The sequence below is a fragment of the Limanda limanda genome, chromosome 1 (genome assembly GCF_963576545.1).
Source record: "Limanda limanda chromosome 1, fLimLim1.1, whole genome shotgun sequence".
NCBI lineage: Eukaryota > Metazoa > Chordata > Actinopteri > Pleuronectiformes > Pleuronectidae > Limanda > Limanda limanda.
In genome coordinates this window covers 12,128,826-12,155,622 of record NC_083636.1, presented here as the reverse complement: position 1 = coordinate 12,155,622, position 26,797 = coordinate 12,128,826, and the positions used below count along the sequence as shown (strand labels likewise).

Below are 26,797 nucleotides of genomic sequence, written 5' to 3'. Positions count from 1 at the left end.
CACCTTCCTGAAGAAGAAAATAAAACCCCTCGTAAAGCAGCACACTGTGGCTTTAGGATTAAAAAACTACACTTCTAATTGTGCTGGATACATCATTATACAAATAAAGGACATTCCACATACAGTTATTTAAGTGTGAACAGATACTCAAAACTACACAGTGGCCATGCACATTCCCACAGAGAAGATTCTTCTATACACAAATAATACACGACGGCTCCTGACCCATTGACACAAGTCGATAACAATCTGAACCAGTGACGTGGAAAAAAAGGTGGCCACGCTTATTTGGCCTCTGTGCTCGTGAATGTGCTTCAAGCGCAGAAAGCTCTCAACTCAGGTGGTAGGTAGTCTAATAATAAGGTTCAGTTGTAGACGAACTAGAAAAACAGCACCTTGTGTTTTTTTGTGTTCTTTCAAACAAGCGAGGCAATGGCCGCCACCGGGGAGCTGGTTTAATATTTAGTGGTTTTACGTGTTGTGCTGTTGTCGGACAGGTGGAGAGCAAGTCAGCAGGTTGAAGCGCTTAGTTGAAATTAACCTCCAAACAGAACTCCTTCTACTGGGGTGATCATGGCTGGGGTTTTAATCATGCACACAAATGAATCCTGGAGAACGTCAGTTATTACGGATCTGATTTTGTAATGTTAAAGATACTGAGCTTTGCTGGAATAACAAGGATTCTAGTGTATAGAGGATTTTCAGTTTAAAAGAGATCAAAGGTAAATAAAACCTACCTCAAAATGCAGTATCTTCAAGCAGATTCTGTTTGCTTTGTGCCCAAATAACCATCCTCTGCATATTTTTTTTATATTTAGAACATCCACAAACAAACCCTACATGTACAGCTGGTATTTATATATATTTGTATATTTTTGGTGCCTTCTTTTTTGGAGGAAATAGCTCAGAGAACTTGTACTAATTTGGACTATCAAAATGACCCTGTGGTTTGCTTCCAAAAGGCATTTTTCTTCTACAAAATACATAAGAAAAACTTGATCCATCACCGAGAAACTACAACCCAATATGCTCCGTGTCAAAATAAAAAAAGGCATCAACTGAATAGAAATCATTTAAATTTACATATTTTTTTGAAAAAAATTGTTTGTCATAAAACATTTATCTACTCGTATCGCTACAAAAGAAAATAAATATCAGTAAGTTTAAAAAGCACCAACATTTTAGAAAGAGGGGACAGTGGAGTTTCTGTTGTTGTGTAACACTAAGGGGCAGTAAAGTGGCCAGAACTGTCTCCTGCTACAGTCATATCAGATGTTTGTTGTGAAATGCTACTACTCTTCTCACCTGTCACGTCCATGTGTGTTCATAGTAGTCATAGGCACATGTTAGCGTCAAGTGTGTGTACATGTGTGTGGCGTCTGTTTGTGCCGAGCTCGCAAAAGGAAGCTCCGTCTGCTCGTCACCTCTTCTCCTCCGTCTCCTCCGTCTCCTCTCATCCGGGCCCGAGGGGCAACTTCGTCCACCTCCTCTCCTCCACATCACTGATGTGCAGATTAATATTCCCCTCCCTACTTCTCTTCTCCTTGGGCTCCGTTTTCTGAGGCAACGCCAGCCCCCTACAACCAAACTGACAGGCTCGTGTGTGTAACCTTTGACTCCACCGCCTCTCACCCCACCCCCCTCGCTCTCTCATCTCCATCACGGATTCTGCAGCAGCCCCTCCCACTGGATCGGCTGCGAGAACACCTCCCTCTCCAGCCACATCTCGTAGCTGTAGTGGAAGTCCTCGGGCAGGTCCACGCGCTGGCCCAGCACGCTCTGCAGGCAGTTGTCCACGGGCATGAAATCACCGTTCTTGTTCTTGTCATAGCGCCGGCTGTTGAACTTCTCGATGCTCTCACGCAGGGCGCACTCCTCTGCCTGGAAGTCCCAGGGCCGTGCATCGATATCTGGGAAGAGAGGTGGAAAAATTCTTTAAAACATACATATGAATGTTCGGCTCTTTTCTCGGTATTTTTGTATCTCTCTCTTCATGCTCTCCCTGTTATTCCTTTTATCCATCTATTCATTCTAACGCCAATGGTGACAGATCACTTGCTCTTCCACAACGAGACTGTGACCCTGAAAAGTCCCCCGTCGCTATGTTGCCATGGCAACACAACCCCAGTCGCCAGAGGCTGTCGTACCATTGTAGTTCTCACATATTGGAACATAGAGTTACCATACAGACAGAAACATAAACGCAGCATTAATTATACAATTAGCATTTACTAACCTGAAATCACAGGTTTGAGTGAATGCATTTTTATTCTGCAGGATTTGTTTTATTCACCAGCTGCATGTAAGGGTAGAGGAGGACAACTGCTGGGACTAATTATCAATGTGACTGCTTCCTTTATGAGGATCTGAGAGGTTAAACTGAGCCACATCTGCAGGAGAATGACGAATACGAGTCACAGCCTAATGAACGCTGCAGATTGTTTTACGATCTAACGTTCCTGAGGACTATAACCGTCTTTTACAGAGGCTGCAATTTTTCTTAATATGAAATACACGTCAAATGTCCACACTGGTTCATAAGACCTTCTTGATATTGAAAATATACTCTATACTTACATTTTTTTTTTATTAATTCTTACTAAATTCTTACTAAATATTAACTTTGCTGCCTTTCCTTCCTGAATTCATTTTTTGGTCATTATTCAAACTGTTTACTCTCTGTACCTTAGACTGTAAATAAAGATGGATCAAATCTCTCCCCTTCCTCCCTCAACTAATGAAAACCAAGTGTAAAAGTTCTTGCGCAAACATAATGAGTTTCATAAGAAAAAACTTTAACGACAGAAACTATATTTGAGAAAATTCTATCAGTTATGTAAAAAAAGTCAAAAAACATTAAGTTTTAAATCATCTGCAATACACTGTGAACAATCTGGCTCATTTTGCCTTTAAACTCTTTCTTTACCAGTTCAGATTTGCTCAAAGTGAACAGTTTTAACAGTTGATGAATCTGGTTCCCATAGACTCTTCTTTACCGTTTCCGTACGCCCAGTCGTCATTGAGCCTGTGGCGGACCTTCTGGTAAATGGCTGACATGGTTTTCATGTTGCTCTTCCTCCACTGGCGGCCCAGGTACTTTGTCTGGATCTTGAGCAACTTGAGGACGTAGAGCTGCATCATGGCCTGTTTCACCTTCAGAGCTCTTTTCAGGATGGGGGCCGACTTGAACACCACCAACATCTGTTAAAGGTTATTATCGGGAGAAAGAGAAGAGCAGAACTGGTGTTTAACAGTCTAAATATTAATCCATGGCTGGAAAATGTGTTCTGTAGCCCTCCTTAATTTTTCTTTTCAAACTGATAGAGCCCTGGATCCGAGTAAAATTACATATTAGTGTTTAGTCCATCTCAGATGCTGATAGGACACAGTTGACAGCAAGAGATTCATGTATTTAGACATTTAGATTTAAAGACACATCTCCGGACTCTGCTGTGATTCAGATTTCCTCACCATGGTCCTGGAGTGTTTCCACTTGGTCAGTTTGTTCAGGATCCTCAGCAGGTTGATGCACGAGAACAGGTTCCTCCAGCAGAATTGGTTGCTGTCTCCTGCTTCCTGAAATAATACACAGACTCAGGTCATAGCAAGTTCTGGAAGGGCATATTCATACTTGACCTTTATGCAGTTAGGATGTGTCTTGTGTGTTGTGACTCACGAGGCTCTCAGCTGTGAGCTCAGGCATCTCATGGACCACACAGTTAGGAAAGTCCAGCACACAGATGCTGAAGTGAAAACACACAAAAAACAAAGTGTCCAATTTTTGCTTCAGTTTTGTTCTTTTTGGTGTGATATAGAGAGATAAACTGTGCTATTCAGAGACGTCACCAGTGTTAACAGGGAAAGAGAACAGGATCCTACCTGTTTTTGGCACTGATATAGGACATGATGTTCTGGTTGAAGAACTTGAGGATGAGTGGGATACAGTTGGCGAACACAAGGTGCTGGGAGACGATCTCAAACTGCAGAAACAGAGAAGGCGTCAGTGTGGAAGAGTTAGACAGTCTGACAGTGTGGAAAAGAGCAGCAACCGATAACAATTATAATTATAATACTAATAATATGATAAGCTTTATTTGTATTGCACTTTTTTAATGAATTCAAATTCACACAAAGAAGATATTCACTAGACTGATTTTTGATATCATTTGGCCTTACAGAAAATAATTTCATGTTAAATGCATATACCACTTTTTAGATGTAATAGAAAAGGACAGATGAATATGAAACTGTAACCAATAACCCATTGATGAGTTTGCTGTGTGGAGAACAGGTCAAGGACCAGTGGATTTTTTATCATGATGAAAGTCCTTCACCTCACACAAGGAGATTTTCAAAGATGAAAAACAGGAGCGACTCTGCAGCTGAAACTCATCAGCTCATATTTCAGTATTTTATTGAGCTGTCGTTGATTCAGCTTTATTTAACGATTTGTCCATTGTTACAAAGCAAAGTTTGTTTAGGGATCAAATAAGACGATTTGATACGACTCCCCTCATCAGCTGCATTCTGCTAATGTAATCTCTTTTTGTGGCATTAGAGGGCGCCACCACCATAACTGTGAGGAGCAGCCAATTACAACACAGTGGAGGAATGTCCCTTCCTAGCAACAGAAAATATCTGCATCCGATTGGATGAAAGCGCTGCAGATATAAAAATATTAAAATAAAACCAAATATTTTGCAGAATATATTATATTATTATAATTAGGAGCAGTTTTTCATCCATATTCTCTCTTTCAATCTGTTTTTTTGTTGTCATTGAGATGAACAGAGCTCTGACTGTCAGTCTGAGATGGAGGCTGGCACGTGGGGGGCTGTAGGTCCAAAGGTGGGGGAGGAGACAAAGATGAAAAGAGGGGGGAAATGGAACGCTTGACCGGATAATCAGGTGGAGGACGGTGGAGGTGGCACTGGGGGAGGTGCAGGGTTATTTGTGCATGTGTGACGGATAGAGAGAAATAGATGTTAATGTGAGCTGCCTGTAGGTGTGAATTGTGCACGGTTATATGTGTCTGTGTTACCTGATAGATATGGTTGTGTTTTAAGTGCTTGAGGAGCAGCAGCAGCAGAGCAGAGATGGCCTTCACTATGATTTCCTTGTGACGGTTCACGTCAATTCCCAGCTTCATGCTCTGAAGGACTGTGATACTGGAAGACACGCACACGCACACACACACACACACACACACACACACACACACACACACACACACACACACACACACACACACACACACACACACACACACACACACACACACACACACACACACACACACACACACACACACACACACACACACACACACACACACACACACACACACACACACACACACACACACACACACACACACACACACAGTGAGGCCTTCGAGTCTATTATAATACAGCTTTGTCTCCATAAAAGAAAAAAACAGCATTAGAAGACTGACAGCTCATTCCTCTTCGAAAACAAGTATATTTTCAGGTCAGAGTTTTCAATCGATGTTAAGCTGAAAAAACCTCTCAGTGTCAGTGAGTCACCTGCAGAAGAACAAGCCAGACAAACCATATTTCGGATAGTTTTCCATCAAAAATCTAAATGTTATACAAACTAAACTTCTCTTGCCTATGTTTAATAAAGAGAAGAAAAGTAAAGAGATTGCTTGAGTTTTATGAACATTTGTGACTTGAGTGCTTAAATGCTCAACAAATAGCTACTGTATTTGTGGCTCTGTATGTCTGTGGCTGCATGAAAACAGCAGTCTGGGAGAGGACTCACGGCATCTCCTCAGGCAGCACGTCAGCCAGGATGTTGATAGAGTCCGTTTTGGCTTTGGAGGTGGGAGCTGCGGCCAGCAGCAGCTTCAGGAGGGCAATCTGTCACAGGAAAAAAATAAGAGCTAAAAAAAACATCACAAGAAACAGATTGACACATTCATCATCTTAGAGAAGGGTGAATTTAGCCGAGTTCAAGACCTTTAAATTGATTTTCACACATCAACAGAACCGTGTTACTCAAAGAAAATGGTTCCACCATCTCATTATAGAGACAATCTCCCCTGAACGCCATTTACTGTTCCTCAATGCATCTGATGCATTACTAATAACATTAATGTATATCCACATAGAAGTTTGCAGCGACAAAAACACATGACTTACATTATGTGTATATGTAAAAAAGACATACTATAGATATTCCAAAACATTTCAAGATCTGTTTCCTACTTAACTTCAAGCCCACATTTTACTTTAACTAGATCAGGATTCAAATTCTTTAATATATTTGTGTAAGTGTAAGCCCTTTATTGATAGGACAGAGACTAAGGGGGAGAATTAGGGGGGATGACATGCAGCAAAGGACGACCACATTAAACAAAGAACAATAGAAGTGATTGTATTTAGTATTATCAGCTACTCACCACATACTGGGAGAGGTTAGGAAGCATACCAAGGTACAGGATCTCTGCTGAAGTCTCCTCCACATCTTCCTCACCCTAAACAACACAATACACAACATTTCATCATTAAGTATTCATCACTTAAAAAATTCCATTCATCTCATGTGTGGTCTTCAAAGATTTTGAGAAAAGCATAAAATTCCCATGTTAAAAAAATGTAAAGATAACTGACCAGAGTCAGCGGACACTGTTGCAGCTCCTCCTCCCTCTTGATCTGGACCTCAGCAATAGACACATATTTGTGCTGAAAAAGAAAAACAACAGTACATACTGCAAATCAAAGTAGAAGTTTTAATTAGCATTGTGACTGACAACCAGAGGAGCATTAATCTGTGTAACTACACTTCTCAGTCTGTGTAAACAGGACGTATGGATTTTTAAGTGGGATGCCAGTGTCAGGGGATTCAGCAGCGAGGGAGTATTGATTAGGAGACTGTAATGATCCAAAGAAAAGAAGAAAAGACCAAGGAGAAGGATATTTGCTCTTAATTGAGTAAAAACTGCAGCGAGAATGAGAGGCTCACCTGTTTCAGAGTCTTGACACTCTCGTGGATGGGTCTGGGTAAGCCCACCAAGGTCTCTGTGTCACTGCAAAACAACCCTCAGTTAGACCAGACTCTGAGAGGAAAGATTGAAAGAATAATACGAGCACGTCTCAGAAGAAATACCCACTTTCCCAGGGTAAAGCCGATGAACTTGTTTCTACTGGTTTCCAGGAAGTGCTCAATGTCTTTCTCCCTGTGGACACACAGACGGTCAGATTTTAGATTCATCTCTTAACGCCCGCTGCTACAATTATGTATCCAAACAGGCAACTAATCACAGGATTTTCGAGGCAAGCAAACACCCACACAAGCACACACGAGCGTTCTCAAATCTCTTCAGTCACACTATCAGCTGCTGCTCTCTGTGCAGTGGGTTCAGAAGCTGCCAATGATCAGGCCTGTGTGTTGCAGACATGGACATAAACACACTTTAAGTCTGCAGATATTTAGGTTTGCAGATATTGAGGCATGATAAATAATATAAAGTGGCCTCTCTGAGATGCATTATTCATGTCCTCAAAGCAGCAGCGAGCCTGCACCCTGCGGAGACACACAGGCGACTGTCTGGAAAACACAGATGGAGAACATATTGCTGGATGAGAGAGCGAGGAGAGACGATTTCATACATTTAGCTTTAATTTCTCAGAGCTTCCAGAAAGATAATGACGTTCATTCCTGGTGGTCCAGCCAAGGCTTCTCTGATGTAGTGGTTAACATGGCAGGTGGCCAACATTAACTTGGAGGTTTTATTCTCAGGAATAAGTGCTGTTAGACGACTTAAACGTCTGCTGGGGATCATTTTAGGAGCAATTAGTGCCTGTGTTACTTTCCATAGAAAGATTTCACATAAGCTGTTTGTAACACAGCTTTGTGTGCTCTAACACTTCCTTGCTGAAGTTATGCATAGTGTTTATATATCATTTCAAAGTATGGGAGAAATTTAAGTGTACAGCACCTTATTTTACTTTCCTAACAAAGCCGCAGCCTATAATTGTTAAAAAGGGTTTTGGGTGCTTCTGAAAGCTGAATCCGAAACAAAAAAACTGAGCAGTTCACCTGACTTTAGGGGCCCAGGGGAGGCCCTTGGGGAAGTTGACCCTCTCCGTCGGAGGTCTCAGAGGAGGCGGTGGCGGCGGAGGCTGGATGATGATCTCGCGGTCCAGAGGATCCACCTCGCCCTCGATGCCACTGTCTGTGTCCTCGGGGTCCTCCTCCTCATCCCGGGCGTCGTCGTTCTTGAAGGGGTCCCGCTCGTTGTACGTGTCCAGGCTGTCCTGTTTGACCAGGGGCTGGGAGAGAGAGGACGGGTGATTAGAATGAGACTGAGTAACATATCCAGCCAATGATTTTGAGATTTCTATTAAACCAGCAGCAAAATCCTACAACTGCATAATGACTTGACCCAAAACCAGAACACACACTTTACCTGATGGCATAACCAGTAGGATGATCAGAATACTGTATATACTGTGTGATACTGTCAAAAATCATAGACTAAATTGATTTGAACAACTTAAAACCTACATTTGAAAACAGCAAAGTAAAGCAGTTAAAGTTCATTGGAGGCTTTAAATATTACATTACTGATGCTTTGCCACTATGCCATTATTTAGAAGAGGTGAAGTTTAGGAGAGAACTGAAGTTGTTTTGGATAAATGGCTATTGCCTGATATCTATATCTACTTTCCCGTATTCCCCCTAAAGGTTTGGTGTCTCCCAAATAAACGTATGAATAATGTAAATGCACTGCAGGTAAACTTACAAACAGGATTTTCATTCCCTCAGGTAGGTAACACAAGGAACACAAAGAAAATAACTTAACCAGGCATTTTCAGTTCAGATTCATGCCAGTTTCATATGTGGTCCTCAACTGGAAAACAAATCGAATATGTGTGTGCCTACTGTTTCAAATCTGCTGATTGGGCTAATCTGAAAAGTAATCAAATTTGTAATGTTTGTAGTGTGTTTGTAGTTTGCAGATCATAAGACGTCCCAATGGACTGGAAAAATCACATAAATTTGCACTGCCCTCAGTCCCGTAGTGTAAAAAAAAAACCATTTAATTACCCAAAAATAAATAAATCAATGTCACATTTGTCTTGAGTTTTCACAGCAACTTCAAGCAACATTAGCAATTAGACTTACCACACGTTTAACCAAAACAGCAACAAATGCAAGCAAGGCCCATATGGCTTAAACTGTATATTAAGCTCTTATCAACAAACAATCCCATTTTAGTTCAAGCGTTAAACACACACATACACACACAGTATCAAATTCTCTAATGAATGAGTGTGGCAATAGTGCAAGCATCAGGCATATGAGTCAGCAGCCTGGACATTAGTTGAGATAGTGCATTCGATGTATGGTGCGCCAGTGACAGTGCTAATGCTAATGCCAATGCTAAGTGAGGAGTGTATGGTGGAGAGGGAGGGAGGAGGAGGAGAAACAGTGTCGTGAGCCATTCTCTGCTGAGTGAGAGGTCAAGCTAAATGTTGTTTCCGTCGGGGTTAGGGGGAAAGCCGCTTCCAATGACATCCATTTCAGAGAGAGGCGAAGTGAAACCCAAACAAACACCTGCAGAGGTAAAACAATGCTCGTAATGACCTCGCTTCACCTCCTCCAAGAATGCATTTTCATGACATTGACCCCTAGTCCAGAGTGCAAGGTGATTTCTTTTGAGGCCAAACCCAGTAGCAATGTGATGAAAACTACGCCGGGTAGGGGATGCTACTACTGCAGATGTCTGAGGTGACCGTCTTTATGGGGACAGTGGATACAGTGAACGCTCCAGTGCCAATGATAACAGCCAGCAAGTCAGCCCTATCTCTCAAAACCCCATACCCATGTACTGAGCAGGCCACAGTGGAGGAGGAGGAAGAGGAGGAGAGAGGAGGAAGAAATAATGTAAGGAGAGGAAGGTGTTGGAGGGAGGTAACAGGTACAGTAAGGAGGAAGGAAAGTGCGAGGAAGAGCAGAGAAGCAGTAAGAGGATGAAGGGGAAATGGAGAGAGAAATATGAACAGGGATAAGAAAAGGTGGGAGAGCAGAGGAAGAAGAAATAGGATAAGGAGAGGAGGGGAGGATGGTATGATGTTCGAGAAGTGATGAAAACATTGGGATAAGCACAGAAAGATGGAAGGAAGGTGGGAGGAATAGCAGCAAGTGGATGACGAGAATGGTGGGAGAGAAGAGGACAAAGAAATAGGTAAGGAGGGGAGAACTGTATGATGGCAGATAAGGGGGGAGAGGTGAAGACAGAGGGAAAAGCACAGGAAGGAGGGAGGGAAGTGTGAGGACAGGAAGGACGGGGAGGAGAAAGAGCAGAGGAGGAAGTAAGACTGAAAAAGTGTACATGGGAATGGAGGAGACAGGTGGGGATTAAAAATAAAACATGAAGCATTAAAGGAAGATAAGTGAAGGACAGAGGGAAATAGAATATACGAGAGGGAAAGTGAAGAAAAAGCAGGTAGAGAAAAGGAAGAGAGGCAGAGAGCAAGGTAACACCACAATGACTCAAGCTTTAACTTTTGAGTTTCCGATCCATTTCTTTGTTGACACAGATCAGATCTTAATCCACATGCAAGGGGAAAACTGGGGCAAACACCAACAAGCTTGGATAGGGTTAAATGACAAGAGGAGAAAGATCAGGGAAGGACAGAAAAAGTAGGAAGAAGAAGGGGCAGAGAGAATGGGAAAATAGAAAGAGAAGATTGCAAGGACGTGGGAGAGGAGTGCAAAAAAGTCCAGCTCAATGCAGAGAGGAAAATGCAGAAGGAAAACAAGGGTTTTTGTGGGTAAAGACCTGCTTCTTGGGAAAGGGACTGTCTCCTTCCAAGCTATCAACAAAGGCACTCTGTGGGGACACAAGGGAGACGGGCAATGAGAAACCATAAGACAGTTAGAAAGAGAGAGAGAAAGAGGCTGTCGGGTCAAAGCTCTACGAAAATACAAGGGGCTGAGATGCCCCGACACCAGCACCGAGATCATCTGTGGTCACTGACTTACAACAGGGAACTGATGATGTTGGACTTTTGGAAAGAAAAGGTACAGAGGGAATTTAACAAATCAAACAGTTTGTCAAACGGATGGAGCTGTCCAACAATATAAAGCGCAAATTATAGAGCGATGAGTCTTGGTTAGCTTTTATAATGTTGATGTTAGTAATAAAGTTATGTTGTTGAGTTAAAGGTATCAAACACACTCTTGTCTTCTATTACTGAGATAAATTAACAGCTGGTTAAACAACAAGTGTCTTTTCAAATGTTGTGAAGAAACTTAGGCGCTGATATTTTTACCTGCATCAAGTAGGTTATGTTTTCCTGTTCCTTTGCAGGATTACTCAAAAACTATACTACAAATTCCAATGAAACAATAAAAAGATGGGACATGGGCTGGAAAACAACCCATTTAATTTTTGTGTAGATCCGGGACATTTCCGTCTAATTGCGACATTTTAGACATTCTCGCAGATTTCCCAGGGAATTATTCATGAATTTAGATTATGTGTGTGGAGGATGAGGGAGGTCTTGTACCCTACGGCTGCGGCGGCCCCTCTTCTGCTGCTGCTGCTGCTCGATGAGCTCCATGGCCGAGGCCGGGGGCGAGGCCGCTCTCATCGCCCTGACAACCTTGATGCTGTCCTCCGGTAGCGGAGGCAGGTTGAGGCGCTCCCGGCCCTGAACCTTCATCTGCTGGAGCTCCAAGAAGCCCCCCATGGTGAACTGGACAGAAGGATGGACCAACAGTAAGACAGCGTGGGGAAATGTAATGCTATACATAGAAGTGATTGTATTTAGTATTAATATATATATATAAATCTTTACATGTGGTTTGTGCATTTTGTAGGTAATTTGCATAAGTACAACATAATACACATCATTTTATTCATTAAAAATGTTTCACTACCTGTTAGGTTCGTTGACCCTTACATGAAATAACATCTTTGTGTGTCCCCTGATATTAAGTTTAAAATGTCTGTTACTTGCAATACAACCCACTAATAGATCAACTGATACAATAAATAGTGGAGCAATACTTAATATTTAGATTTTCTGTTATCTTCTGCCCTCACAGAAGATAAAAATGTTTGTGGATGATGTATGACTGGTTGTGACGTACTAACCAGTATCGTCTTCCAGAGCAGCAGGAGGACCTTCTTCATGGGGAAGTGTGGGGCGTTCATGCTGCAGAACTTGGTCACCATAGTGAAGAGGAGCAAGGCAAAGGGTTCTCCATTGTACAGAGGTGAACCTAAAGAGACAGAGGTCAAGCCAATGGGTTTGAATTGTGCGTATGGATATATGAATATCTCTCTCAGAACATAGCACTGTGTAGTTTCAGGAGTGAATGACACATACCCAACTCATTCTTGAAGGCCTCTCTGGCTGCGATCCACTCAGGTCGGTCATCGTCTGTTTGAACTCTAATGGTCTCCACCATCAAATACATGATGCTCAGTAACACTCTGCAAAGAAAAGAAACATGCACACAGTTGAGTTTTACCGTTTGTTTGTGTGTGTGTGTGTGTGTGTGTGTCTGAGGCATATAACTGGCGCCCTAAACAGCATCAATAGGCTTACAAGGGATCTCCATGTCAAAAAAACTAAAATAATAAAATGGTGAATAAAAAAAAAACACTTGGTATTTGCAGTCTGCTTTTGCCTATAAAAAATGGGAGGAAATGATTCCTGGGCTCTGCCAGATGAATAATGCAGCATCCATCCACATTCACCTGATGGGTTTTATGCGCTTCACTTTTTTCAAACTAACTACAGCGGTTTTCAATCTAGCCGCTGTAATTAGCTGCAAATCTACTCCCCTAGCCTGTAATTATATGTAAGTGTTCATTCGGGGGTTGCATAGGGGAGCTTTGTGTGTGTGTGCATGTGTGTGTGTGTGTAAAGGAGCGTTTAGCCAATTTTGCTCAAAAATCAATCCCATTAAGTGGAAGCAAAGATTGAACATGAATGTGAGCAACACTGAAGATAATTACATTTTGTGGATTAGATGTGTACGTGTTCATGCAGGTAACTCTGCATATCTGTTTATAAATGAGGCCGAACAACACAAGGGTAAACAGCAAGAGAGGAAACATAAACCTGAGAAATAGGAAAATACAATATAAAAACAAATAAATATTTTTGCATATGACTTATTGACTTTGACCTTATGTTAAGAATGTGGAGTCTTCTGGTTGTACTCCTCACCTGAGCTCTGTGCTGTCTGCAAGAGAGATGGCAGGTTTCCTCACAGCGCTGCTGCACGCCTGACTGTTGCTTTACACACACACACACACAAGGAAACAATTACATTATTTTACTCGTGTTATATAAAATGATAAGCCAGACTGCAAATTAAAAGGAATCAAATAGAGAACAGGTGAGAATATACAAATCTGTATGACCAACACATGATAATGATATGTTGTGTAGATCAAACCCACTCTCATTTTCCATTTGATGCCTTCTTCTTTCTTTTTTTTTGGTATAACCAGCCATGACCTGCAGAGCCCCATGTGTGTGTTTTCCTGATTGCTTTGCTGTGCAGCACAGACTGTGCCATGATGCGAGCAGCTTATGTAACCACAAAGAAATGCTGGATCCCAACTGAGACTGATACCGGCAGCAGCAAAACTGACTTCAAGGAGGCGCTGCCACATCGCGTCCTTACCGGATGGTTTGAAGTGTGGATCACAGACGGCGTGTTTCCTGTGTTTCTGCGTTTCGGTTTCTCTCCCTGTGTATTTCTAAGCCCACAAACCTCCTCTGCTGTCATTTGAGGGAGCTGTAAAAAAGGAGATGGGGGGATTTGGGAGGGAACCCGAGCTTCAGACATTGGAGGAGTCTGGGAGAACTTTGATCTTGAAACCAGCCAAAAAACATATCGACTCTTAACGGCATTGAACCTATGACCTTTTGGAGGTGTGAAACCTGCCGCCCACTCAATGAAAGACCTCCAGATAAGAAATCATAATCGCCTTTTTCCCGATACTACAGCCCTCTCCATTCCTTCATTGCTGCAGGCCCTGACCCATGTGGGAAATTAATTTTTAAAAAGAGCTTTTTTGCTCCTCACTAAGAACGATGCTATCACTTTTTTACTGGCAGTTTTTTTCTATTATAGAAGCAAATAAAAGTTTTTAATGACTCATATATCCCCAGCATGTTCAGTGCAGACGACTCACTCTATCTCCATGCTGAGCAGCTCCAGCAGTGCCGTGAAGATGCCCATGTCGTAGAGCAGAAAGACATTGTGTCTGGACCAGTGGAGCACGTCCACCTCCGTGTCGCACTCATCAAACACTCCTGGGTAAAGGCGCGCGAAGATGGGACACAAAGCTTTTTAAAAACATTTTTGCTGTGTGATTATAATCACATAGTTCTCTCTCACATAAAAAGCATTTCAAACTGTAAACATCACACAACATAAAACATGGGCTAAACAGCATAACATTGGCCACCACCAACCACTAGAGAGGAAGATTCCCATTCATTTTCTCTATTGAAGTTTCAGAAAATCCTGACCAAAAAAAGCCGGCCAGCAACGAGATTAATGGTGACCATTAAACATTTGATTCATAGCAACAAAATGAGGTTAGGAAGAAGACTGTGAACATAATTATTTCAAGAGTGACGTAACTATGTATTTCAAAGTAGGAAGCGCACAGGTAAAGATACTAAAATAAACAATGACTGAATTTCCGTTTAGTTCTGCTACTAGGCATGCTAGCCCAATGTCATGACTTGTAGGACCCGAAAATAGAATGGAACCACTAATTTAATTACAATAATGACAGCTGTATTTTTTCTTCTATAAAGACACAGTGGGTTTGCTGTGAAAGTTGCTGGCTGTACTGTGGTAGGTCTATGTACCCTGGGCCAGGTAGAGGATGGCTCGGGCCACCTTCAGCCTCTTGTCTCTGTCCGTCACCTCCAGTGCGTCCAGCAGCCTCATCACGTACGTCCTCTGCTCCTCCACCGCCAGCTCGATCCACCTCCTGCCTAGAGCACAACACAGAGTTCAAGGATAGATTATTTTTTTCTTTATGCTATCTTTTTATTGAAAAGTGATTGAAATTGAAAACTTCAGAAGAAATAGAAGGGGTTAATCTTTGACCCCTAAAACACAATCACTTTATCTTTGTTTACAAATGACAACTGATCAAAAGTAATTTACCTCAAGCAGTCTTGATATATCATATTCAAGAAGCTAAAAACTTATTGTCAAAGCAGCTGTGACCTTGACTTTGAACACTGAAAGACTCAGTGAGTCCAAGGAATATTCTACCAGATGAAATTCGCTATGGACAGTCCGAATATCACATTTGCACTGGTGTGAGGCCACTGTGATCTTGTCCTTTGACCTTCAGGCAAGAAAATCAAATCGGTTCTTCCTTGAGTCTAAATCAATGTTTTTACCAAATTTTAAGGAAATTCCCTCAAGGCATTCTTGAGATATCGCGTTTTTCTCAAGAATGGGACGACAGACGGACGAACAACGCAAAAACATAATGCCCCAGGCCATTGGCTGTCGCAGACGTATTAAAAGGATTATTAGCACTAGCATACACTTAGTCTTATGTAAAGCAGATCTTACACTACTACAAAAAAGTCAACTTAAATGACAAGCAGGCCTTCTCTGGATAGAGAATTTGATTAAGTAGACAGTAATCCGCTTAAGAGTCATGATGATAATCATGATCAGAGAAGCAGTGATCTTCTACTAGGAGACTCTGACTTACACTGTCAAATCACATCTTAGAATTAGACATGTTAGTCATAATCACTGTCATTCTTGTGAGTGACTGAGAATTTAAAGCTATATGCGAAAAACACAGATGAGTAAACTGTCAGTGGACGTGATGTACACACACACTCACACAAAGAGCACAAGCCAATCAGAAAAACCAGCCTTTGACAGCTCAAATGCAGGGCTAACACAAACACAGACACACTAATGAAAAGCCTGTAATGCAAAGAGGCAGCTCCGGGCTCTATCTCTGTAAAACAGCAGCCGGAGCTCTCATCTAATCCTGCTATTCATCTGCACTTGGAGAGGAGAGGACTTGTGAGTTAGAGGAGGACACAGATCATCTGGCTCTCTCGCTCTAGTCCAAAGGGAAAGATGCTTCTGTTTTGTCTATGCTCACAGAGCCCTGGGTCCTTTGTGGCGTCTTGTTGATTCTCACAATGTTCTTTGTGTGACACAATGTTTTCAAGATTATTGGTCCTTCATTCCAAAGAAATGGGTTGTTACTGACATGATAAGCACCAAATGGGGGAAACTGAAAATAAACAAAAACAATGAGGCAAAATAGGCTACAACACCCCTAAGAGCTGAGGGGAACTGTTCAGGGATATTTATCTGTATATATCTGTACAAATAAAGTTGGGCGACATGACAACTCCTCAAAAGTGAAGCCAAATCGTCTCATTTGCCTCCATGTAACTGGATGGGACTTAGGCCGAGCAAAAACTTGCACGTCAGAGAGATGAGTCTCAGAGATGGTTTCTGGCATTTTAAGAAATTCCAATCACAATTGTGTGTTGTAGTTCGAATTTATCCAGCAAATGAAGAGCTTCGATATTGTTTTTACATCAAGTAAAGAAACACTGTATTAAAGCTTGATGTCTTTGTCAAACTGGCAAAAATGTCAAAGTTCACGTCGGAAAAGCCGCTTTGTTCTTTGCAAGACACATTAATCGCATAGTTGTGATGGGGCCCCTCCCATCAGTATCTGTGGGGATATTCAGTCTTTGAACAGATTAAAAGATCGAGCTTTGATGTTCCCGGTCACCCTCGCCTCACACCACTCGGCTTAAATATAAAAACCCACAGACACACAGTGAAGAGCAGCTCTGGCTCACGTTGGACGTCTGACGTGAGAAAACTGAGCTTTCACAGCTTTTGGTGTGAAGCTGAGAAATGCACAAAAGGAAAGAAACAAAAGAAATGGACTTACAATTGAATAATTATAGTTGGTCAATCTGAAATGTAGTTATTTCTTGTAGTTACATTAATTTATTGTGCTTACCGTGTTGAGAAAGCAGAACAATGCTGCATTGGAACATTTTGTAAACCTTCAACCTTTCACTTAGGGACGCTGTTATCTGGCAGTAAACTGGAGCCAGTCGGGGCATTCAGTGCTACACAAAGGGACTCAGTCTTGTTGTGTCAGTCAACACAAGCCACACAGTCGGAGGAGCTGTCAAGGTCTCTGTGATAAACAAGTAACCACGGTCTGCTGGCTGTGGACTTGTGTTGGTTGAGTTTGTGACCCTGTTTTGTGTTAACGTTTCTGTACAAATGGCATCGACAGTCACACCCCGTGGCCTTTACTACGAAGTGAGTTCAACATACCCAGGATATCTTTCTGATATCTGGGTGAACTTAACATGACATTGCAATCAGGTTACACACACACACACACACACACACACACACACACACACACACACACACACACACACACACACACACACACACACACACACACACACACACACACACACACACACACACACACACACACACACACACACACACACACACACACACACACACACACACACACACACACACACACACACACACACACACAGTACCATGGCTCCTGAAGTCCTCCTCAAAGTAGTCTCTGTTGAGGGCGAACTCCGGCTCCTCTGTGTAACTGTACAGCTCTGTGAACACAATAATATAGAATTATAGCCAAACCCCACATCCATCAAGGCCAAACCGTCCAATTAAATTCAATCAAGCTGCAACATATTACACACATTTATAGATATGAGCTGCCTAAAGTATATAGTGTATTTTATAGATTTTTTTTACAATATCTTAATTCTATACTTCTGTCTATATTTTGTGTTTCTATTTATTGTTAATCTCTTGGTTTAAGCGAAGTATATTTAAGTGCAAATTTTGAATAGTACAGAAAATAAAGCTGACACATAAAAGCTCCTGCAGTTGAAATTTACCAACCTACAAAAACAAACAGGACACGCGCTGAGCTCCTGTCTCCTCAGTGTGGGGCTGATCTGTTTCATGCTCTGTCTAACAACTGTTCACTTTGTTGTGCGTCTCTTCCTGCTCTGAAATCTGTCGTCATTCCTCCGCCATGAGAAGCTGTCGCTGGAGAATCGCTGCCACTGTCTATGTGCTTCGCCAACACTCTTGGCCACCAGGAGAACAATCACTTTGACTTTAAATCAATGCTGTTATTAAACGTTTCTCTCATACACATCTACTGGCATCCCCCCAAAAAACGCATAATACTGTAGAGGAGAAGAATCTGAATCATACATGGGAATTAACTACTTGTACTCGAGTACAATAAGAACTGGGATTTATAAACCAGGATGCACATGAAGTGTTACCAGATACACAGATACTGGAGCCTGAACGTATAATCAGTGTTTGTGATTACTCATAACATTAGTCATACAATGAAGATTGTTTGTGAAAAACATGTCAGGACCAGAACATTTGGTTCTAAGCTGTTTACAACGTGTCAGGTTATCACCTCCACCCTGTTTTCAGCCCTGTCCATTGGTTTGTGTGTTAGTTTGTTGACTTGTCAGCAGAATTACCCAAATGCTACTGAACAGACTTCCACAAGACTTGGTGAAAGAATGGGACATTGACCACGAGAGAGCCACTAAATTAAGGCGCAGATTTGGACCATGGGACAAATCCTGGAGTTTAATTTTCACTTTTTATGACATTGCCATTGGATGTATCACCAATTTCCCAGGAAATCTGTCTAATCTAGTAATCCCCCAAATCTCTGTCCCTCACTGTGTGGCTCATATTCCTCCAGAACTTTTCATCATATTATCTACGCACTTGGATTTTGTATTGTTGAGGGCCCAAGGAAGTGCAGTGTTGAACTTGGTGTGACACGTTCAATATTAATAACTGATTCTCCAGTTCGGGGGTTCTGCTTCACTGAACTTTGAATAAACAGGGTTCTGTGGACTGACTCCAGCAGCCGGTCTTTACTTTGTCACAGCTCAATTACTGCAGGACACTTTTACAGTTTCAGAAAGAAAACTGTAACCAGCATCACCACAGGCCAAACAAACAGGCCGGTTTAGAACTGGCACTGCACTATAGTGTTTCATGATTCTTGGCGGCTTGATTGAATTCAAGGGTTTTGGCAGAGGTGTGCGCTCTACCAAGTGCCTTTCTAGTTATTCTTTTTATGAATAACACTCAAATATATAATTACGGTGTTGTTCTTATAATGAGTGCAGATGCAGGATTATTTCCAATCATTAGCACACAGTAATTTGCATGCTGAGTAGAAACCACAGGTATTATTACAAGGATTGTGTGGATTAGATTTTATGTCACACATGAAAACCATTCATGACTTTAGCAGCACATCAGACATGAAAACAATAAAATGGATAAAAAAAAGTCGGTTTGCAAATGGAGCTGATTTAGTTTAAAACTGATTTTAAAACATTCCACTGTGAGTTGTTGAGGAGTCTGACCTGAGAGCTCAGCGGTGACTGTGTCCGTGTCTCCATACTCGAACTCCAGGTTGGGAGAGTCCATGGAGCTCTGTGAACACAAGAAAACACACATGAGCTTGTGCAGTAGTGGGACACTGACCTCAGCCAATCACAGATGCCCTCACACCCACATACAAACAGACACGCAAACATACTGCAGGCTATTCACACTTTTCAGCACCTACCACTACTCTGCACTCCAATTACATTTGTACACACTTCAGCTCTGCATATCACACACACACACTCACACACACGTGTGTGTGTGTGTGTGTTATCTGCTGGATCGCCGCACTGCTGATAAGTAATTTAAATAATTGTATCTCTCCTCTTCTCCAGAGCCACTCATAATTACAGGTGCTCTCAATGGGCACATACAGCTACAGCGGCGCTTTAATCAGAAAGACTGAACAGTCACAGGAGGTTCTGGTCCGTTCTGCTGCACCAGTGAAGAAATAAGCCGCAGGAAAGAGAAGGCGCAGGAGTAGACATGGCCCCTGTTGCAGAGCAGATTAGCTGCTGTGTCCAGTCTTTCTCTCAGATCTGACTTCAGCCTCCCCCTGTGGTTAGCACGTGTCCAAGCTTTCAAGAATGAAAAAAGATAGCGGCTCCAGGGATGACGATGTTAGTCCACCACTGTGATCCAGACTGAAATATCCAAACCATTGTTGATAACTATGGAGTACGCTTGCGTAAGTCGTCTCACTAAATATTTTTTTACAAAATAACATCTTAACCAGAAGAGCATTCAAATTCCAATTCAACACAACAAGTGAGAGTAGTGTATATGAGTGTAAAAGGACGGTGAACAGGATAACGGCTGTGAAAACTGATTGTAAGAAGGTAAATAAATACTGATTGATTAAAGTGAGCGCAGTAATACAGATTTGAGTTATGTACAGTTAAGCTGAATGAAGTATATATGTACAGGACCAGGTAGTAGCAGATGAATAAATATTTTAACATATGAATAAATACATACAGTAGGTGTGTAATAGAATAAATATAGCAGTGGATAAGTAAATCTGAAGCTCTCAGCATCACTATGTAAGAATTGTCATTTTGATTGGGTTGTGCTGTTGATCGTCTCAAAGCACAGTACAACCCATAGACTCAATACAAAGATAGTCCACATGACAGCTTCAAAAGAGAAGCCAAATCATGCTGATCACCCCCTGGTGGCTGGCTGCAGTAAAGGTTATAAACCATGCCACCTCCATGTTTCCATAATTATTTGATGCTATAAAAATGGGGTGAAAAGTCGTGACTGACAGCTGAGACTAACTTGTGATTTGTCGAGTGTGTTTATCGGCAGGACCTCAATGTCAAGGCTCCAAACCTCAATCATTACTGCTAGGATTCTGGCTCTGAATGTTAAAACTGCAAGATGGAGGCTTCGTCCATCTTTATATGCAGACTATAATACAACCTCATATTCTTTCTAATGATTAAAAACTAGTTAACAAGTGCACAGACAGACAGACACACACACATACACACGCACGCATATACTTCAGTGACACAAGCAAACAGGTTCACAGAGGAGTTGCCATCCTCAGTACACATATGTAGTCACACCTCAATAAGGCAAGCTAATACTGCACAATAAAAAAAGCATGTAGCCATACAAACCAGGTAGTGGATTCCCCATAAGTCCATACGATAAAGAAAGAATCAAATAAAAGAACCAGGAATCGTGTGAGATCACCTCCTGGGACGAACAGCAGGGAAACAGAAGTAAGAGAATCAAGCTGGCAACAGGAACATTCTTGTTTTTTCTCTGTTTATCTTTTGGGTGTGAGACTTGAACTGATGACATTTCCCTACAAGGATGATTACAGATTCATGTCATGTTGATGAGATTTAGAGGACATCACAGGCAGGCCTCCAGGATCCGAGCGCCAGACATGTTAAAACCTTCGAGAGCCGCCCCGAGGCCCGGACCAGCCAACGACTGTAAATAAGGATGTGCTCTGAGTCAGCGGTCCTGGTTAAATAACTGCTGTGTGCTGTCATGTATAAATACCTGCTGCTTCCAAGTCAGCACCAACTGAAATACAGCACGTCAGCCACCGGTTTGTTTATGACGCCGAGCCGCAGTAATGTGGTTTGATGTCATTACTGCACTTGTAAACCAGGAAATGAAAAACCGCTTGGGAGCACGGATGATTCACCGAAAAATACCCACAAGTCTGAGGGCGGGGGGGGGGGCTTTGACACCAAAATGCTAACTGACAAGCAAAACTATGCCCACATCTTTGGTCTCATCTTTAGCTTCCTACACTACGAATTAATGTAAACGACACAATATCACCTTTGTGTAACTGCTCAGTAATGATCAAGCTGCAAGGGGCCAATTAGGAGCAGCAATTTCACTGCTAGCTCTCACATGATAATGTGCAGAAAATATTATTAGGGTACGGTCACAAATACTTGAATATATATCTGTAGCGCACCTCCTGTTCTCCTCTAATCTCTTGCAATAAAGGGGCTGATTAAAACCATTACTTCCTGCAGCGAAGCAAATCTGCAAAGTGGCTTCCTGTGGAGTTCAATTTCGGCGAACTTTGACCCTTAACATCTGCCTGCATTCAAGGTTGTGTGACCGTGTCGTTAGATCATATTCTTATGGATGAATACTTGTAGTTTATTTGTAGTTTAATCACATGTTGCTGATTTTGTGGTTGCTGCTTAAACTATACAAAGTTCAATTTCAAAATATTAAAAAAAATCCATACACCAAAAGTCATCCACTGCTGCCACTGTATTGTCCCTTCACGTTCAAGTTTATTTATTACTGACATTTTTGTATGATCAGTTCAGTCCACAAGGCCAAAGGGACGTCTTAAAATGTTTATGTTTTGTCCAATCAACAGATCAGCAAAATTAAATGGAGGACCCACGACTCAAGTTCCCTTTTTAAAGATGCACTTACTAATAAGTGTCCCAGCTTGGAGGTGTGGGTGCAGCCGGAGCTCAAGATTATAATAGTTGCATAATACAGTAAGTGTAGGATCTTTTTTGGGCTCGTTGCTGAGGACTTAGATTGACACTATCCCATGTTCTTTTTCAGATCTGCTTCTTCTGAATCCCATTCATGGAAGTGCACTAGTGACTTGCTGGAGTAGCCCTTAAATTAAATAACCCTCAACCGCCTTTGAAATAATATAACTAATATCAATGTAAAAAAAAAGAATGAAAAGAAAATAGTGTTTTTTGAAAAAGAAAAGAGTCGAAAGATTGTAAATTATTGATATAAAGTGTGAAGCTAAACTTACAATGATTTTCACTTTAAACCTTCAATTACTATTTTATTTAATCAATAAGCTGTTTACTATGATGTGTCACAAATGATATAAATAGCTGTCTCAATTTGTTGGAGCACGTGTTCAAATTGTTTCCTATTTTGACCCAAAAAATGCAAAACCAATTGATTCTTGATCTGCAACAGTATCAAACTGAGATAAACAGCTAATCCTCTCATTGTAAAAAGCTGGAACCAACCAATGTCCCTTTATAAAGCCTGAAGATTCATTTTGGAGGGAATGTTTGACTCAAAGATTTCATCAAAATCACCAAGTGGCCCCGTCCCTGAGGTGTTTACTAAACTGTCACCTGAGGATGTAAAAGTGACTGACTGCTCTTTTCAAAGCCAACTGAGATTTCCCTGCGACACAGACAACACTCTCTCTTTCCCTCTCCCTTCAGTCACTCACTCCTCCTCACCCTCTCATCCTCTCCAGTCTCACTCACTGGCTCCAACTCCACCACCACCCCCTCCCCCCCCCCCCAACTTCCGCCAGCTGACAGCGAAATCCGTCCCCACTCCAACCTGGCACGGCCACACACCCTGCACCACATCAGCGTGCTAACACCAGGCACGACGTCAACACCCCCACTCTGACCAACATTTGCCACATGGACAACACATGACTGCTTCACGGTCAACGCACACACATGAGAGACTCTGATTTGAGGTTAACATCACAGACGCCGGGTCTCTGGTGCACTGAGGAAGCATCAGCATCAGCCCACGGCTCCGAAAAGTGCTTTCAAAGTCTCTGTCATTCATCCAATACACTATCAGTGACGCACCCCCACCCCCCCCCGTACAGTAGGACATGAATATGCTCCAATTCCCTCAAAAAACATTCAATGTGATCACAGAATAGGTGGAGGGTGTTGGCCCTGGATGAAGACATCTGTATAGGGGCTGAGAAACCCACAAATATTAACCCATCTTTTTGTCATTTTACCCCAAGATGTGAATAAAGCTGCACAGTCCCCATCAGATTAACCGTAAAACATGTGGGATTCATTTCTACCAAACCAGAGGAGACTTACAGGTCCATATTTCAGAGGGCGACTCCAAACACTCTTAAAAACATCACATAATAAACGTGATCAGAGGTTATGTCTCAGCCTTTTTGATTGGATAAAGATTAATTGTTAATTGAAAATAACACAATTATGGGTTATGGTTTCCACTGTTTCGTTCTTGTTCGTTGATTCACTGCCTGATGAATTACAATAATGATCATACTGATTATCTAAATTGTTGCCAGTTCATCTAAATTCAATCTCCTGGTCGATTGCTAATTTAAGCTCTGATTTAGCTTATTGTCAGTTGTGCATTTTGCAAAGGTCATAAATCTGTGTCTAAACACGTTAATCAATAGCTGACTATTGATAGTTTAAAACAATCAATCAGTTTAGTTATTTTCAAGTTAAATGCCAAACATGCTGCTTTTCTTTGTCATGCATGCTATCAAACTAGATATTTTAGTTTTAAATTTGGTCAAATAAGATTAGATATTTGAATCAGTCACATTGGACTGTGAGAATGTACAGTATGCATTTCTCATTATTTTCCAGTATGTCTCAGTCAGTGATGAACTGATTGAGTAAGTGAGTAATATATTTGGTGTCATGCACCAAAGTTTGCAGAGACTGCATGGGCTAATAAAACACTGCAAACATGACAAAAACATGTACAGTAGCAAAAAACTCCTCTCGTAGACATAACAATAGACTGAGTAAACAGTAGATTATAAACAATAGTGAGAAGAAGAATAAATCCAAGAGGGTACCAGCTTGGCATTGTTATATGATTGGAATAATCCATGTCTAAAATAATGATCATCACATTACCACAGGCCAAAGTAAAGTCATATATTACTTGAACAGCAAACATATTGTATAAAGTGTATGCATTGTGCTTGATGATGATGTGTTTGGTGTTGGTGGGTTAAGTGGTAGTGGTGGGTTTAGAGGTGGTGGTGGTGGTAGTCTGGTGCTGGTGGTAGGGGGTCTGGTCGTGGTGATAGTGGATTTGGTGATGTTAGTGGGTCTGGTGGTGGTTGAAGTGGATCTGGTGGTGGTTGTAGTGGATCTGGTGGCGGTGGAAGTTGGTAGGGTGCTGGTGGTAGTGGTGGTGGTGGGTTTAGTGGAGCCAGTGGGTCTTGTGGTAGTGGTGATGATCTGGTGGTGATGGTAGTGGAAGAGGTGGTAGTGGTGGATTTAGGGGTGCTGATGGTAGTGGGTCTGGTGGTAGTAGTGGGAGGTTTAGTGGTATTAGTGGGGTTGGTGGTGGTAGTGGTAGAGGTGGAGGTCCTGACAGCAGCAGTCACCTCTCCCCACCTTCCTCCCCCTCACTGAGCACCACTGTAGGATTACTGCTGGGTTATTTATAGGAGCCGGTGCCAAAATAGCACCTTGGTGTCTGTGAGCCTGTCTGTCTGTACGTGTATGCTTCAGAACACACACACACAAACTAACACAAACATACACTCACACACACACACACACACGGTGTGTGCATGGAAAGCTGAGTCTGAAAACTCCCCAGCAACTGTCTCTCTCTCTCTAACACACACACACACACACACACTCTGTCTCTCACTCTGTCTCTCTCCCCCCCCCCATACACACACTACCTCTCTCTCATACATATACACACTCACTCTGTCTAACATATACACAAACACACAAACACACACACAAACACACACACCTCCAGTGCGCCCCAACACCACACGCTGCCGTCTCGGATTTACCTCCGACTCCTTCTGCTGCTCCTTGAACACATCTTTGCCCCTCGGCCTCAGCCTGTCTCCGGTGTCGTTCAGGTTGTGGATGATCGGCACCTCCATGTCCTCCGCCTGCATCTCTCCGGGTGTCTGCGGCTCACTGCCTCCTCGTCCCCCGCGGCTGGTGCATGCCGGGCCGGCGTGGAGAGCTGCTGACGCTGCGCCGCACCAGGGGAGCTCCGCGGACACAAACACCCACACACCGAGCGACTCGGTCCGGAGAACAAGTTCAGGGTCCGATTCTCCTCCGCCTACACACCTTTATATACAGTCTATGCTACACACCAGCCAAGTGTGTTTGATTCACTGTCCCTGCGCGCCCCGAGAGGGCGGGGTTAGGGGGAGAGGGGGGGAGAGAGAGAGAGAGAGAGAGAGAGAGAGAGAGAGAGAGAGAGAGAGAGAGAGAGAGAGAGAGAGAGAGAGAGAGAGAGAGAGAGAGAGAGAGAGAGAGAGCAGTTGATCCTGATATATATTGATAACTAATCATTTTATGTATCATTAACAAAATATTCCATTCTATGCTTTGTTAATGTGACCTGTTAAAAGAAATCTCACAAAATATTAGAAATAGAATTTGATCCTAACCCTTTCATTTACACCTTGTTTAGTTCTATAAGGCAAATTGAGATTTGTGAAACTGGGCTATACAAATCAAATTTGATCGGATGTGATTTAATGAACAATATTTAACCATTAATTGAAAAAATATTCATGTGCCAATACATCAATGACATTAAAAATGTCAAACTTGATGAAATATCCAATAAGAGTTCATTGACTGTAATAATTGGTCTAAATTAAAACAACTTTGGGCCCCCTTGACAGGACTTGTGGCCCAGATCTGGCAAACAGCAGCGGATCGACCATTGGATGCACCTGCTTCACCTCCTGTCACACTCCCTTCTCTGGAGCCAGTTCATTTTATATAATATATGATAAATGTATATTGTGTTGATGGAAGTGTAAAAAGACATGCTTTGCTTTTACACAGCAGAAATAGAAACATGGAGCTTCTGATAAAAAGTTCACATCTTGTTCTTTAAACTTTGTTGATTCCTGTGATGCAATTTGTGTGTGTGAGTAAACATCTCAGATCTGTGCAAGTCAGAGATGTTCCTGTGACTGTAGCTGTGAGAGACATCAACAGCTGCACACATGCCCCACCCCTTGGAACACACA

The 26,797-nt window shown here is 42.2% G+C and overlaps 1 protein-coding gene across 1 annotated transcript; it reads right to left on the bottom strand.

Moving 5' to 3' along the window:
• Positions 1-1,659: 1,659 nt before the first annotated feature.
• strip2 (striatin interacting protein 2) lies at positions 1,660-25,696 on the bottom strand. The gene is made up of 23 exons (XM_061075800.1): positions 25,586-25,696; positions 19,509-19,578; positions 17,616-17,690; positions 17,246-17,251; positions 14,883-15,011; positions 14,195-14,315; positions 13,218-13,286; positions 12,369-12,475; positions 12,134-12,261; positions 11,544-11,732; positions 10,814-10,864; positions 8,065-8,297; positions 7,136-7,201; positions 6,988-7,051; positions 6,636-6,707; positions 6,425-6,499; positions 5,785-5,882; positions 5,042-5,168; positions 3,880-3,980; positions 3,677-3,743; positions 3,472-3,576; positions 2,997-3,201; positions 1,660-1,910 (listed from the first exon to the last, which is right to left on the bottom strand). The coding sequence occupies exons 1-23, from the start codon at positions 25,694-25,696 to the stop codon at positions 1,660-1,662; spliced, it is 2,520 nt and encodes an 839-aa protein (XP_060931783.1).
• Positions 25,697-26,797: the final 1,101 nt, after the last annotated feature.